Genomic DNA, 16,832 nt, shown 5'->3' on the forward strand with positions numbered 1-16,832 from the left:
GAGATATGTAATATGTTTTGAAAGCCTTTGCAAAGCACCCTTCAACTAATCGATCAGCAGGACACGTCTTTAGTCGACCAAGAATAAAGTTTTCCGACTGCAGCACTAATTGCCACCATCACCAATAAGCAACACTCACCAAAAAACTGCAGTTGTTTCTCTTGAAAACAACACATGCTCATCCAATTCTTATCTCAATCAGTGACATATGCAGCTAACAGACTTCCCTCACCCCCCCATCCCCCCGTCTGCTAGCATATGGGCCCGAATCAAACGAGTCAACCCCATTATTACGCATGGCGACAGAAGCTGGGGGCATATTTATTAACATGTGTTTTGGTTCCTATTCTTTAAACTTTGAGCTCAGCCTTGCCTTGATGCTATACAAAATGCAGGAAAAGATAAATAGATAGCAAACACTGCCTTGTCTTGAAACGTTTGCAATTCTCTCATAGAAAACCATGGATAAGATGAAGAAAACAGTGCTATTGACACACTGAAGCTGCACAGCGTGTTTCAATGCAAGCAATGCTAACAAGGTCTTTAAATAAATGCTTGTCCAAGGTTAGTACATCCTGCCCCACTGGTTTTGTTTCTTCATCACTGCATTTTATTTTATATGGAGATGGCAATTTTAAAACAGACCTTCAAAGGAACTGTAATGTTTTGAGTTTAAATTTGTTAAACACAAGATTGCTTTATATGTCCCACAGTTCAAGAACATTAAGAGAATAGAAATAGGCACTCTAAAATTAATAGATTTTTGAAAAAAATAAAATAAAAATAGTTTTATACTTTCAGTGTTGTGTTAAATTTAATGGAATATAATCATTGAACCTCATGAGTCTCTCATTTGGGCTGCCAGTTTCAGTGTTGAAAACCAGTTGGTTTAAACCTAAAAGGACTTTCTCTGATCTGATTCATCACTATCCAATCCCCAGCACCTGCAGCCAATCATTCCTCAGAGCTAGTGCAGCCTCTACAGCTCAGTGAGTGAATTCTGGAGGTTTTCAGCTTTCACCTGAGGCATGGCCTGTCTGTATACTGAGAGTGAAAAAAACTTCCAGGCAGGGCCGGCCCAGACTATAAGCGGACTAAACAGCTGCTTAGGGCCCAAGGAAAGCAGAGGGCCCCCAAGAGCCCATACATTTATATAAAAAATAATGTATTACATTTTATTGTGCACAGGGCTTGTGTTTACAGCAGCCTAAATATCCCTCTAAAATTATTACATTTGCTTTTATATCTATAGTAGCAAAATATCTGCTGCTACTACATTTGTTTTTGAGCTCGACATAGGCGAGGGCAGCTATGTATTTACACTGGTGCAAAGACACTTAATGTAATGTAAATGTAAATGTAAGCCCACTGTCAACAACTGGAACACATTAAAATCCACGAGATACTTGTCTAGAATTTCAAAAATCTTGACCCCCCCTTGACTGTTCTTGTGACTATGGTAGTTGTGACATTGTGGATGTTTCCGGTCTGATGTTGGTCATATAAACACAAATACAATTAGTGAAGGTGATGAGAGCAGTGTCATAATGTTGTTAATCACCAATAGCTGAGCCAGGAGGCATCCGCTGCCAGGGGCCCCAGAGACAAATTAGGCTAAGGGCCTCGTGAAAGCTAGGGCTGGCCCTGCTTACAGGCAAAAAAACGCCACACACTACAGGATAATTTCCCAGTTTTAAGCCCTGATTTGTTTGTCTGCAATTTCAGGACAGCATGAACCAACTTAGGATCTGTGTAAGCAACTCCTGGTGCTAGTGCGCTTCTGAGCTGCTGTTTCATATCGTAACCACTTAACATCACAACTGCATCAGCCAATAAAACAGAGCACCAGAGGTAGACAGAATGATGGACAAAGCAAAAATAATTAAGGATTATATTACTCACCTCTCATAAAGTTATAAAGTTAAACTGCAGCATTCTCATCCATATTATCCATTAAAATTTGTCCTCTGCAAATAATGTCACCCAGTCCACAAAACAGCACTAGAAATCCAGACTGAACCATCCTTTAAAAAGTAAAGCAGCGAGAGTAGGTCCTCACACGTGTCTGTTTACATCCACACAGCGGGGAGCGAGGTGAAGCTGCTGCTACAGTAAACACCATTCTATTTCCTGTGTAGTTTATCACCAGCCTTCTGCGCTTCTGAACTATTGCACCACATTTCACAAATAATAACACAGTTTTGACTTGCATCTAACGCAGAAGTGCAACGCTCTGATATGGGGAACATTTTCCAGTCTCAAAGCGAGTCGTTTTACTGTAGACAGGAAACAGATGAGGCGAGGTGCGCTGTAGTTTTGATAGCTCGCAACTTTTAGCTTGTGATGTACGGTCTCTCCACTGCCATATCCCGCAGCAGTCTTTGCGCTCGGGATCGTAAGACGTAAAATCTCAAACGATTCTCCTCATGTCTGTGTTGAACGCTTTTTATTGCACATCTAAGAAACATTTAAGACTGAAAAATCCTGTATGTGTGGCGAGCATAAGACACTAGCGACGGAGGTTCTGTTGTGATTGTAATTCCGCATTTAAACCTGTAAAAGCAAAGGCTACATACAGTTCCTTTAAGGTCAAAGTCTTTACGACCTTACCACATGAGGAAGCTTGTGGTTAATCACCTGGACCAGACAGAGCCCAGTGGATTCGCTTTGATCTCTACAGACTTCTTAAAAGACAGGAAATAAAAGCCAGCCCGGAAAAAGCAGGTGGAATAATTTATCAGGAAGAAAGCAGAATGACTGATGCTGGACAGGAAAAAAGCTCTGTTTTATCAAAATGATGACAAAGAACTCAAAAGTTGTACAGAGTAGAGATGGTACTTTTATATTTTGATGAGCAGTTTGGTAAATGTGCAACATAGCAGAGAACAGTGATTAGCTGTGGTGAAGAACGCTGTCTGGTTTTGGAAGGTACCACCCATTGATGAATAAGTAACTTGTCTAGTGTGGTTTTCTCACAACAAAGCATATTTTGAGTCTTTATTCTACTGTATATTTCCTATTCCTTTCTTCAAAATATTGGCTGACGAATCTAACTATTCTCTCTGCTAAGGTTTCTTTGTGATGGTCTTCTAATTCCATTCATTCCATCTTCTGCAAGAACAAAGAGAATTCACAAAAAAGTTCAACAACCTCCAGCTTTGCTTTCTTCAATTTCTGCCAAATACAGTTAGGAGAATGATTGACAGTCTTAATAATCTGCTCGCACCGGATAGAAACTTCAAATGAATAAAAAAGGAATCTAATCGAAGTAAATGTCAGAAGCCGTGCAAATTTGAAATGAGACGGTGTAATCCCTCGTTCATCCAGGCGGTTCAGTGTAGAGACGGTTTCAAAAGTGGTCGTCTGATTCTCATTCTTAAAGGTGCACTCTAAAGGGAGCCGTTGTCTGTGTGAATGGTCATGTATGTTAGTGGCGAAGTGGAGGGTCCGCCATCTGCTTGTGTTCAATGCAATTTACCTAGAATGTTCCACAGTAAGGCATTAAACGTATCTATCTCTTTGAAGACAAGCAGTTAATGCCACCAGATCTGTGGAGATGGGACTGCTCAGAGTAAAGATGCATCATTTACAATAAAAAACACCTGTATTTGAAAAAAGCTAATGTTAAACGGCGTACTGTTCCACAAGCTAAATCATCACTATGGTGGCAGACTTCAAACCAGAAAAGTTACTCAGTGCACCTTTAAATTCTAATAACACTGACAATTTTGAGTAATTGTCCAGCGGCTCGCATAAAGACTGGACCCACAAACTCTAAAGCACACGGACCACTCAGCCACACCACTGAAGCAGGCACTCTCCAAGATATGCATGAGCAAATACTTACAACTACTGTACAGTAATCAATTTTGTGTTGGTGGAGCAGCTCTGCTTGGGTGCCGAGCCGCTTCAAATGCACAAACTGTGAATAAACAACATTACACCTTCACTTAGGAGACAATAGGCACACAGACTCTCCTCCAACGCAGAGGAAGTTTCACTTCTGCATGAGTCACCAAAGCAGGCTGGAATACATCACATACCCTAGGAGTGCTCCGTTTGGTTTACAGTTTTTATTTACAAGACATTGATGCAACAATAAAACACATAGAAAATTGACTGTTTAAAGAAGCAGAGTTTTGTGCCAAACCATGTGGAGCTTTGTAAAAGGAGTTTCCGTTGTGTGGTTGAGGTGGGCGAAAGAACAAAAACATGTATTCGTTTATTTATGTATTTATTCAGATTTTAGAAATGCATCAGAAATGAATTAAACATGTTGGTTTTGTTACTTTAGTTAAGTGTTGAAAGTGCAAATGTGAAAGGACTAGCATTAGCCACAAAAGTATCTCCTGCAACGTAGACAAAATAAATTATAATCGTGAATATCAAATCAAGTCACTGTGAACAGCATCATTATATTTAAGAATTAAATATTATATAGATTTTTATTTTATTTTATTTTTTTTATTTTGCCTATTTTTTCTTTTTTGTGAAGTTTATAATTGTTGTATAATTTCTGCTTCGACATGGAGAACAGATACCACTTAACAATGATCTATATTTACCACATGCAAATCTACTATTCAACCAAACCAAGCCATAATTACAAAAAACATGTAAACCTCTTATATGCCCTTTAACTCCACCTTGTCAAACATTAACATTAAGTATTATGCTACCCGTCATATGTGTTAAATTACCCGTCATCACCTCAAACGGTTAACCAATTCACTCTTATGGCTCAATATTAAACTGTTCCTCCTTACACCAAATCCCTGGAGTGAGTGGAAGTCTATTGAGAGCCGAGTACCGAGAGCCCTATGTGTCTGTATGAGAATGGGACCGACAGGCAGAATCAGATGGGATTACGGGGATAATGCCAGCAGATGGAAGGAGGTCGAGGACTCTGTGGAACAACTCTCCACTCCAGAAGGATTAGCAGACTTCCAGTGCAGCCAGACGCACCCAACGGAAGCTAGCTATGTCCCACATGCACGTGATCGTCAACTGATCCCACCGCTGCAGCTGAGGCCAGGAAATGAAGAGTTTGTCATTGTGGTGGAAAGTGCTTAGGTCAAGTTGATGTGTTGTTTCACTCCACTGCCCTCGATGCTCTCAGCAGGGAGTGGGCTAAGGTTAGGAGATAGAAGTTGTCCTTTAAGGAGCGACCAAGCAGAGAAAAATCTTAAATTTAGAGATATCAATTTGGAACTTGTGTAGTTTATTTAAAGAGGTATTTTACTACTACTATGTGGTATTAACTGCTAACACATAACATATTTAGATCATCATGTTACCTTTTATCGCTTTGAAAATGCCCTATTTGCCAAAAACGTAACAGTGACATTACAAAATAATCAACGTGCTACCCGCTAATGAAACTACTGTTCATCACATCAGGTTTGTCAAATTGTGCACAGTTTTGTACCATATTTTTGTATATTTATGGAGAATTGTCACGTGGTAATATGGGTGATGTTGGCTTTTGGGCTCGGCATTGGAGGGATCACTAAATTATTGAAACATGGAAAGAGAAAGCTCAAAAAACATTATTTTGCATAATACCCCCTCTTTAAATAAATGTAAGAAAAATGTATTAGAAGTATACATTTTTATTCTGCCTAATTTAGTTTTTTATTAAAACTCTTAGAAGCTTAGAATAAAATATCAACAAATACTTATATAATTTTGTGATTGGAAAGTTTGGTGTAGGTGCAACTTTTATAGATAATATTTATATCCTCAATTTATTATTATTGTTATTATTATTATTATTATTATTATTATTATTATTATTTGTATTTGTATTATTATTTGTATTATTATTTGTATTATTTTATTTTATTATTTTTTTTGAGGAAGAACAGCCATTGAAGTTATATTGTCTCATATCAATCTATAAATAGAAGTTGATTAAATGCAGTGATAAAACTCTAGGTGCTGATTACATACATTTTAGTTCCATGTGAGAAAAAAAAAAAAAAAAAAGTTTAATGTCTCGCTTTAACGTGTTGGTTCATCCCACTGCCCTGGACAAAGGTTATAAGGGGTTGAAGTTGCCTCTTTAAGAAGGATCAGAGCTCATCTTTTTGCACATTGGGATAACATGTGTAGCACAGCAGGACACCAGTCAAAAGAGGACAGGCCAGTGAATGTTTGATCCCAACAATATGCAGTGTCTCTGTAATCCACAAACACACTAATCCTTCTGGCACTTGACAAGACACTGACAGTAATACACAACTACAAGATGGTAAGAAAAACTTCATAAGGACATTCGTGTTGTGCTGTTTATGTATGCAAATGAATTCCACAATGCTTCAGAAGCCAGTGAAGTCTTGCTGAAGTAAAGGAGAATATTGCAGCATATGAGTATTCTACTTAAATCATCATCCAAAATTTTACACAATGTGGGAACTTTTTAACCTGGCCAGCAATATTTGAGAATGGATGTGGCCCGGCTCCCACTATTGTGATTGGAACCAGGCCACCACTGGTCCAGTCAATTCGCAGGGTAGTATTGTAGTTTGGGCAGAAGCCAAAGGTCAAGCACCTAAACCATAGACTGTATAAAGAAGTGGACTAAGGGACTGTGATGTCACCCATAGCGTTTGGCTCCAGTCAAATGAAGCTCGTCAAGGCTAAGAGTTACAGGGGCGAATTTGGAGCCGAGTTTCATATTTGGAATAACGGCCATGAGTATCATAGCAACCAAAGAGCCAATCTGGAGCGAAGCTGGTTTGACAAGGGGTGTGCGCTTAGTAATGCTGTCAATCAAACCTGTTGCTAACGCTAGCGGGACCGACCTCAGGGTTCATATCTTGAGTTACAGACACAATCATGAAATAAAAATACCAGGATCATGTAGAGTGCATTAATATGAACATTTAAAGACCAAAATGACGAGCCTGACAGCAGCAGTTACAGAGAGAGGGGTGACGATTTTCCAATGTAAAGGGAATTGGAGCCAGCCGGAAGCGCATCCATGCTCACTTCCTATTTGGAACACGGCGGCTAGCAGGTTAGCTATGTCCATTTATATATACAGTCTATGGCCTAAAAGCTGAGGGGGGTAGTAAAGATACATTTACTTGAGTGACTTTTTGAAGAAATTGTATTTTTCAGAGTAGTTTCCTAGCAGTGTACTTCTACTTCTACTTTAGTAATATTTTTATTCAAGTAACAGTGTTCTTATTTGAGTGAAAGTTTTGGTGAACTTCCACTGAGAGTAAGTAAGTGACAAAAGCTTTATATTGACAGTGTTAAATGATTTGAACATTTGTGTTTCTCTAACCACTTCTTCAGACATAGTGTAGTTTTTGCACTTTTTTGTCTATCCTTTGAAAAGACCAGATTTTGAGCATTACTTCATGTTTAGTCCTTCAAATTAAACTTCAATTTATAAATCAGATTGCTTATCCCGACCTTTACTCTTTAAGTTACACTTTTTATACTTATTTGAGTAATTTCTTGGACCACTACTATGTACTTCTACTTGAATTATTTTATTTTATTTAAGTTATTCATTTATTTATTCAGAAGAAACTGCTTTGTGCATTTGTGGATGGGAGAAATGTGCATCGTGGATTTATCAAATTTAGATTTTAGATATTTTTGGCGTAGTGACACTTCAACCAATCAGATTCAAGTTTTCTTCATGGCGTTCCTCCATTCAGCGAGAGCCGTTCCAGATTGATATGTAGACCTTAATTCAGAGTATTGCAAATATCAATCTGGCATTACCATCCATAAAGTCCGATATTATTGCCACCTTCCTCACACACGAGTTAGTGCAGTCACGCTCATGCCTTCACACCCTTCTACTGCTCAGTGGCCCAAATGCAAACCGCTTCAAAAACACATTGAAGCCAGATTTGCTATGACAAGACACAAACATCCACAGCTAGACTTATACTGAAAAGAGAAGATTTGTCTGAAAAACACTCCACCTGGTAGCATCTGGACTCTTCCTTTCTCTGGCTTGGAAAATATAATATCTCAGAAACCTGTCATCTCAGCTGTTATTCTTTCCCCCATCAGCTTTGAAGCTTACAAAGTAGTGGTGATTGTGACAAATGTGTACCTCTGCTTGCAGTTACTGGCTTTGTAAAACAGTGCCGCGTGCCAACAGCCCACTCAGCTCCTTTTTTCTGCATGGGGATAGTTTACATTATCTAAACCAATAGGTCATATTGATTAGGTCACTGCCTGAGTCAAAAGCTGTTAACTGGTCTTAATGGAACATGCTGTAGAACTTTACCTAAATGACTCGGCACAAGGACTGAACTGAGCTGTAAACAACTATGTCTCACCCACTAACATCCATGAGTAGATTTACTCTGTCCAGAGTGTGTGAGGAGCACTGCAACATTTATTTTGTATAAGCTCTACTTAAAGGAGTGCTTACAGAATGTCCAGAAAGCTGGAGCTCGTCTGCAAAAACTAAGAGGGGAGATTACATCACTCCTGAGCTGTGCAATCGGATCTGACTCCCTATTTCATATCAGATGCAATTCAAAATGTTATTGACACTGTTTAAATATTTGCACTCTATAGGTCCTCACTCAAGACCAGAGGTGACAGAACCTTTTCTGTGGCAGCGTCTAGACCAGGACAACCCGCGATGTGCAGAGATTCAGGACCAGGAGGATCTTCTCCTGCTCCTGAACTTTCGCCCATCCCTCATGGCACACTAATAAGCTTGTCCGTAGATGTATAGTGAAAATCCTGATAGGAAATTACCACAGAAATCCATTTGATATAATAGCAAGTATATTATATCTGTGCTAGATCTGCTCTTGTCCACCACAATGACGTATCACGTATAATGCATCAGACACGTCGCCCAAAAGTAGACCCGCAAGCGAGTGAAAATGAGCCAAAAACAAAAGTCTTTGGAGAGCTTTTTTGCAAATGGAAAACACCCAGCTGAGGAGCTAGAAAAGGAGCCTACAACCTCCAAGAAAAAGAAAGATAAATTTAACAGACAAAACAAGGAGTCCTACTTAAAATATAGTTTTGTCGCTAAAGGTGACTCACGCGCAGAGTCCGCTCTGCGTAATATGCGGGAAAAGCCAATGAGGCAATGAAACCTTCAAAACTGCTTTGGCACATGAAGACTAACCACCTGGGATTAAAAGATAAGATTTAAAGTTTTTTGAAAGAAACAAATGTGAAGAAGAAGGAAAGAAGAGACAAGCACAGGGCTCCCACTGATGCAGCGATTTGATGAGTTGTATTTTTTATACGCTTAACTAAATTTTTGCCATATTTATCTGCCACAGAAGGCCGTGGAAATAAAATCTACATTATTCCGGTCCGTAGTGCACAAAAGGTTGGGAACCCCTGTCATAAGCACACTATAGCTGTTTATACAAAGCATAAAGGTAAAAAACAAAACAAAGCAATATATACAGTGTTATCTTCATGTTTTTGTTTTGTTTTTGGTTTTTTGTGGAAATCGGATCCAAATGGCTCTCTGGGTGTTAAAGGTGCCAGACCCTGGTCTAGACTATGGCACAGCCTCCCTCTGCCAGTCAGATCCTCTGTCTTTAACACAGTTTAAGACTTGACTGAAAACCCACCTCTTCTCCAGGGAGAAGCCTGTCTAGTTAGTTTAATACTAACTAGACAGGATATCTTGGTGTTTTATTGTTCTGTTCCTATGTGTCGTATTATCCGTATATGTGTTTTATGTGAAGCACTTTGGACAGCTGAAGTTGTTTTCAAATGTGCTATATAAATAAACTTAAATTGAACCGAGATGCTCTTGCTTTGCTTAGAAAGTTACACAGTATGGCATTCAACGTGTGTCATCCATGGAGAAAAGCATCAGGAGCAACCAGACCAAGTTACAGGACAGATCTGTGGAGAGGTGACCCCACTCATAGTAAGCACGTTTTGGGTTTTTTTTTTGTTTTTTTTCCCCCCAAAGTATTAGATATGTTTAAATGGCACACTGCGGAACTTTCCGGGCAAAGCAGGTTGTCAAATTCCCCGCCAGAAAAGTTACATAGTGCACCTTTAACTTTAATGAAGTGCCTGAGTACATTGTTGGCTATAATCTACTCTGGTACCTCCCATAATTCATATATTTGAAAGCTTTCATATTTATATTTCTTTTCTGCACTTGATTAATGTTTAGTTCTCACTTATCAGCTTGAAAAATGATTCAAACTGCCAACTTTCCATTAGAATATATGTGTGTGTGTGTGCATTCGTGCGTGTGTGTTTTAGCTTTGACTTGTGTCTCAAAGTCAACGTTATAGCTTAAAAATTACAGTAAAGTGAACATGTTTTGGCAATGCAACTACCAGGAGTCACAGTCTTTGTGTTGGCAGAGTTTTTATTTATTTATTTATTTATTTTAAGGAAGGGCATCTGAAAGGCATCTGATGTAATTAGCTGTTTTCAGAAATGAGATTACTGAAGACTGAATAAAATGGGAGAACTTTTAAGATATTTTTTTTGTCATTTTTATGGTAAATGGTCACATGTTTTTAGGGGCAGGGTGGGTTAAGTGCCTTGCCTAATGACACAACGACATCATTCACCTGTGAGAGCTGGAATTGCACCGTCAGCTTGTGGGTCAGTGGATTTACTCGCTCTACCAATAATGTTCATGTCAAGAGCGGGATTCGAACCGCCAACCTTCAGATCAATGGAGAAACACCCATTATTCCATTATTGTTCCATTATTTATTCATTTGATACTTTGCATGATTGCCGTTTGCCTACTCGGTAGTACTATTAAAGTAACAACCACCAGTTCATTACCACACCCTCCTCTCCCTCTACAACAGAAACAACGCTCTCCCTCTTCACCTCCCATATGCCGCGTGTCTGAGTCGCTTATCCCATTGTCGTGCGTATGCATATATTAACACGAGTGCCGCTCCTTCAGCTTTTTCCGCAGGTGATAATTAACCTGTAGCTGGGGCGGCTGTTTCGAGCCTGCCATCTCCCCTGACGCCCCAGCATCTGTGCTCCTGGCAGAGGCAGAGGGAGCACAGCGGACACGGTAAAGCTGTTCTAATTTATCTCACACACATGAATCATCATCAACACTGATAAATGTCACTAGATTTAACCCCCATTGTAAACAGCAGAGCACTTTGACACCGCTACCGGCTACACGCCACTGGGATGTCCCTCTGTTAGATGTGCTGACTAGAAATGAATATAAGTGTAACAGGTATTAGTTAGGTGCCTGGTGAATAGGATGGTAGCTATAATAGAAGGATGGGACGAGTAAATACACAAAGGCGGGTAAAAAGTTAAAGAGGTCATATTATGAGCGCTGTTATAACATTGTTCCCTTATCAGAAACATGCCTGGGGTGTTTTTATATGTCATCCATGCATGTTTGAGTAATCTTGCAAACCCTCCCGGGCTCTGTTTGAACGTTTCTTATGATTAACAGTACGATTTTGACTCAGAAAACCCTCAAGTCTATGTCAGCCATGCTCCCGTACAGCATTGTTCCCATAAATATCAAAAGCATGCGTTTTTCCCCATAAATATACAAAAGCGTGATACAAAACTAAACACTATGATGTCACAAACCTGATGCGATGTGCAGTAGTTTCATTAACACTCATTATGTTGTTATAAGACTCTGAAGGGGGAACAGAGGGGCTCAGAGCTTCAAAAACGAAACTGAACATTTTAATATGTTGTTTTCGGTGAATATAGCATTTTCAGAATAAAACAAAATAAAAAAAGGTCTAAATAAGTTATGTGTTAACAACAAGCTGTCATATAGTTAAAGTTCTTTCAAGTTCGCAAAAGATACAATGTTTTCTATTTAGATAAAGACAGCATGTATTAGTCTGGTTTTGTTGCAAAGTAATACACTGCATGGTAATACTTATAATTTCCTTATAATAAAATTGTTTTGCTACTAAAATACTCAAGGTACTCACAAGTAAACATAAGTAAACGCCTACATTCTAGATAAACATGTGTGAGTGAATGAACTTTTAATCTATAGTGGGTAATTGTTGCCTATCAAGAACACAAGACAGTGCAGTAAAAGTAAGGTAAGTTTAGTCAGTTATTCACTTTACTGTCGCCACCCACACTGTATCTGTGTAGTGCACGTGCTCTCTCTTTGTTGAGTACTGCTCTCTGCGTGATGCACTGGCTCCACTTCTGCTATTGACAAGTTTACAAGGTTTTGCAAGAAGCGTCCTTGAAAGTATAGCCTCCTTGTAAAGTACGATGAATACCTATTATGTATATGTAACAACAACTGCAAGTATAAAGCAATGTGATATGTCTTCTTGCAATGTAAGTTAAAAACAGCTTGTACATGTGTATATTCAGGCACAGTTCACACTATTTCACTCACTACAAGGAACGTGTTGCATTAGAAAAATAAATCCATAAAACAACCAGGTATGTTGTTGTAATTTAAAGATCTACTATGTAACTTTTCTGGTGGAGGGTCCACGACCTGTTTCAATAATTGCTTTGCCTGGAATGCTCCACTGTATTGCATTAAAGTTATCCCTTTTCGCATTTAAACAATTACGGGTGTTTTTATTGCCTTGAAAAAGACGCATTCTTACTGTAAGTGGGCTCGCCTCTCCACAGATCTGACCTGTAACTAGCCTTGTCATCGACTTGTCTCCATGGAGATAGTCATGCTTTTGGCTGGAATGTTCCACAGTATGGAATTACACATATATCTCCATGGAGACGAGCAGGTGCCATAATTCTGAATTCTAGCTGAACATGTGTAAGAGAATAAATGTTTTTAACAGATGGGCATGTTTTTATTATTATTATTATTATTATTATTATTATTATTATTATTATTATTATTATTATTATTATTATTATTATTTATTTTTTAAATAGAAAATCAAATCTCTACAGTCATTGTTTAAACTTAAAGGGGCAGTATGTAACTTACTTCCCACATGCTTTGAAAAACATGCATTCTTACTCAAAGTGGGCTTGCCTCTCCACAGACCTGACCTGTTGTGTCATCTACTTGTCTCCATGGAGATAGTCAGGCTTTTAGCTGGAATGTTCCACAGAATAGTATTACAGAATAGTGGAGATGAGCAGGTGCCATAATTCTGAATTCTAGAAGAACATGTGTAAGAGAATGAATGTTTTTCACAGATGGACATGTTTTTTTTTTGTTTTTTTGTTTTGTTTTGTCTTGTTTTTTTGTCAATAAAAATCTAATCTATACAGTAATTGTTTAAACTTAAAGGGGCAGTATGTAACTTTATTTGAAAGAACATGCAAGGGGCAGTATGCAACTTCTGACATGCTTTGAAAAACATGCATTCTTACCGTAAGCGTGCTCGCCTTTCCACAAACCAGAGTCACCTGCCTGTTTCCATGGAGATAGATGCTTAACACTATACTGTGGAACCTTCCAGGCAAAGCACGAATATCCATGGAGAGAAACAGGTGGTGGACACTCTGAGAACAGCTACACAGTGCACCTTGAATAACAGCTGTCACTTATAAAGCAGTGGAAAGTGAAAATGGCACCATCATCATAATATACATACACAAATCAAAACGCTTGGTACTTTTGGCTCTTCTCAGTTGCCTGGCTCGCGCAGCCTGTTGCACCATCCTGTCCAAACACGAAGACAACCCCCGCAGACTGCTCACACGTTGATCACTACATTTTTTAACTGCTCCCCTCAGGCACAAGTATCTGATCCCAGCGGACCAAGTCTAACAAGCTCAAAAAAGCAGCTTATACCAACCTCACTGTCAGTATGTTCAAAAGCTGTAACACAACCACAGTAGATTAGGTTAATTCAACTCCAGTCGACGCAACTACTTCTTCCTTTGTCATAGCATTTACCATGTCACTACGTTGTTTATATCTCATGATGGCCTGTGCGTTTTGGAGTACTTTGTGAGTAATCTACCCGTTGCATCCAAAAAATAATGGGAATACTGGAGCTGTATCACTGAAAGCTGACTAAATGACTATATAAAACGAGTAATTTGAATTTTTAAACATAATTTTCCTTCCTGTCTCTCCAACTGTTCTCCAAAACAGCTCAAGTTTAGTTTACAAATAAAGCTCCCTCTCCATCCATCTCTCACACACATGCACACGTACACGGGAAGAGGGAAAGGGAAGGGGAAGGCGCGCGCGTCACCAAGTCTCCCCCTTTTTTTTTCTTTCTTACCTCTCTTATCCTGAACTTTCACGCTTATCTCCACCAGCGGCTCTGTCTCTCGGTCCAGTCTCCGCGAGATGATTATATCCCCCGTGTCGCGGCTGACGCTCACCGGGGTGCTCTCCAGATCCGGTTCCACCAGCTCAAACACGGCCGACTGGAACCTCACCGGGCTTAGATTCATCACCACGGACCCGATACCGGCGTCTTCGGACACGTTTATAAGCAGGGGCTCGTCAGATTCCAACAGAGAGCGTGACTTTCTCGTGGCCGTTTGCGCGTCTTTTTTCCCGGCTTTAAGCGGTCGCTGCCTGGGACTGACCTCCACTACCACGCTCCTGCTGGTGCGTGGGGGCCAGCCTCGATCCCTGGCGAACACTTTGAACTTAATAGGTTCATCCAGACCTAGAATTGAGTCGACAAGGAGGATGTCACCAGTTTTGGGCACTGCGTAAAAACTCCCATTTTTAGGCGAAAGAAAGTAAATGAGCTCTGCGTTCTTCCCGCTGTCAGCATCCCGAGCTGTGAGCGTGTAAACAGCGGTACGGAGAGCTGTGGCATCGTCTAAACTTAATTTCACATCCTCAGCGGGGAAAGCGGGCTGGTGGTCATTCGTGTCCAAGACGTCCACTTTGATGGACGCCACTACGGGGATGAACTCTGCGTCCTCTTCCCCGCATTGAGCGCAACACAAGCCCACGTCCAAAGTGTATTCTGCGCGCTCCTCTCTGTCCAAAACCTCCGACGTCTTTAACAGAATATGTCCCCGTTTATGGTGCGCCAACACATGGAATTTGTCGCTCCCATCTCCCAGGAGTTTGAAGTGCGCTGCGCCGGGTTCCTCAGCTCCGCAAAGCCGCTGTGAGTTGAGCCGCTTCACCGGGACGCTCAGACCGTTCACCCTGGAGCTTGGAGATGAGTTTTCAAATACATGCCCGTGAAAAAATGGCAAGTCTGTCCGGTTCCCAAACGCCACAGACACCAGTGCTGGCAAAAACACGGTCCAAATCATGATGCGTTTTCTCACTGGCTCCTAAAGCGCCCGTGCCAAATAGAAATCCATGGCTCCGTTTGTTTATTCTGGTCCACTTTTCGATCCACAACTTGACCAGAATCAGACTGAAGATGTAAACATGTTTCTAAGAGACGCATGTGAACTTTGAATGAGGGATGTGCGTCCTCCTCCGCGCGCCTCTCTCCTCCTTCTGCTGCCGTCTGTGAGTGCGCGCGTGCTGCTCTCGGCTCGTGTGCGCGCGCCTGTCTCCTCTTTCTCTCTCCCTCTCTTTGCTCGGCCAGGGTTGTTTCCGCCCGAACGAAGACTAGGATCGCACTTAATCCGCCTTGTGTTTAAATTGTTGTGCGTGGTGCGTAGATAAACGGCGGCTTTCCTTACGGATGAATCGCACCTACCATGACCGGAGAGCAACTCACATCTGCGGCTGGTGAGATGCGCTTCATCACGAGGACGTCACGCTGAAGGGATTGTTTTACGCACGCACTGCCAAAGCCCCACAACATGGTGCGCCTGTAGTGCAGCGAGCCGGTGTGTAGAACTAACATATTCTCTCATCTGAAATGAACTTCTCAGCAAGAGAGCAGCGCTGGAGTCAATACGTTCTCCTGCGCGCACTCAGACTCCCACACGATTGTACTGTTGTGTGTTAAGAAGGAGCTCCTGAGGGGACGTGCACGCTGCAGCCCCTCTCTCCTCTCACAGTGATCAATGTCCGGTCTTTACCCGTCCTGATCCATCACTCCCCTTTCCAATAACACGCCAGTCCATCGGATTAAATAATTCGAAAGTCGATCATGTTAAACGTCAGGGAGGATGTGAGGCTGTGGGTGGTAAAGTAAAGACTTCCAACCTGATGCACACACTAATGACAAAGGGGCTTTCCTTGTTTGGCTCTCTGGAGTATGGACACAATTAAAGGTGCTCTTTGTAGCTTTTCTGGTGGATGGTCTGACACTTGCTTGTCTCTATGGAGATGTTATAACTTTCTCTTTCACTTGTTTAACTCAGTGGAGGCGAGCGGGTAACACCATGGAGAGGCGAATCTGTGTGCAGAATTCATGCTTTTCTATGTATTGTTAACTATAAATCACGTAAATATATCAATAAATGCAAGATAAACAAGTGAATTATTAGAAAAATTGTGAAACATTCCAGGCAAAGTAATAAAACCAAAAATCTGAAGGGTTTTAATGAGTTCCACACAGGTAAAGTGAACAATGAAGCAACGGACACTCTGGAAAGGAAGAGAGCCCTGGGATGTGCATGTTGACAGTTTTTATAGTGTCTCTCTGTCATGATCCCTGTCTGTCCTGCCTTTTTTTTGTTCTTTCCCCCCTCCCTTCTGTTTCTGAGCCTGGAGCTGGGGCGGAGATCTTGGCTCCTCCCGTCCACACCTGGAGCTAATCTACAATCAGCTGCACCTGGGGAGGATAAGAGGAGCCAGGACCTGACACTCGGTGCCAGATCGTCCACGTAGCTCTGTGGTACTCCCTGCTTGGTTCAGTTCATGTTTTTTCACTTTTTGACTTTGCTAAACTGGATACTTTTGCTCCTCACCAGATCCCGCTCCGTGGAAACGCTCATATCTCTTGCTTCCGACCCTGCTCTTCTCTATTAGTACTGTTCGTCCCGTCTCAGTCTCTGCAACTCAT

At 40.9% G+C, this 16,832-nt stretch overlaps 1 protein-coding gene across 1 annotated transcript in view; it reads right to left on the reverse strand.

The window, feature by feature from the left end:
- Window positions 1-15,177, reverse strand: part of si:ch211-186j3.6 (neural-cadherin) — a 410,843-nt gene extending 395,666 nt beyond the window's left edge. The window contains exon 1 of the mRNA XM_033991613.1: window positions 14,175-15,177. Within this exon, the coding sequence (XP_033847504.1) occupies window positions 14,175-15,177 (1,003 nt within the window). The remainder of the gene's footprint in view (window positions 1-14,174) is intronic.
- Window positions 15,178-16,832: the final 1,655 nt, after the last annotated feature.

The sequence above is a fragment of the Periophthalmus magnuspinnatus genome, chromosome 3, assembly GCF_009829125.3.
Source record: "Periophthalmus magnuspinnatus isolate fPerMag1 chromosome 3, fPerMag1.2.pri, whole genome shotgun sequence".
Taxonomy (NCBI): Eukaryota; Metazoa; Chordata; class Actinopteri; order Gobiiformes; family Gobiidae; genus Periophthalmus; species Periophthalmus magnuspinnatus.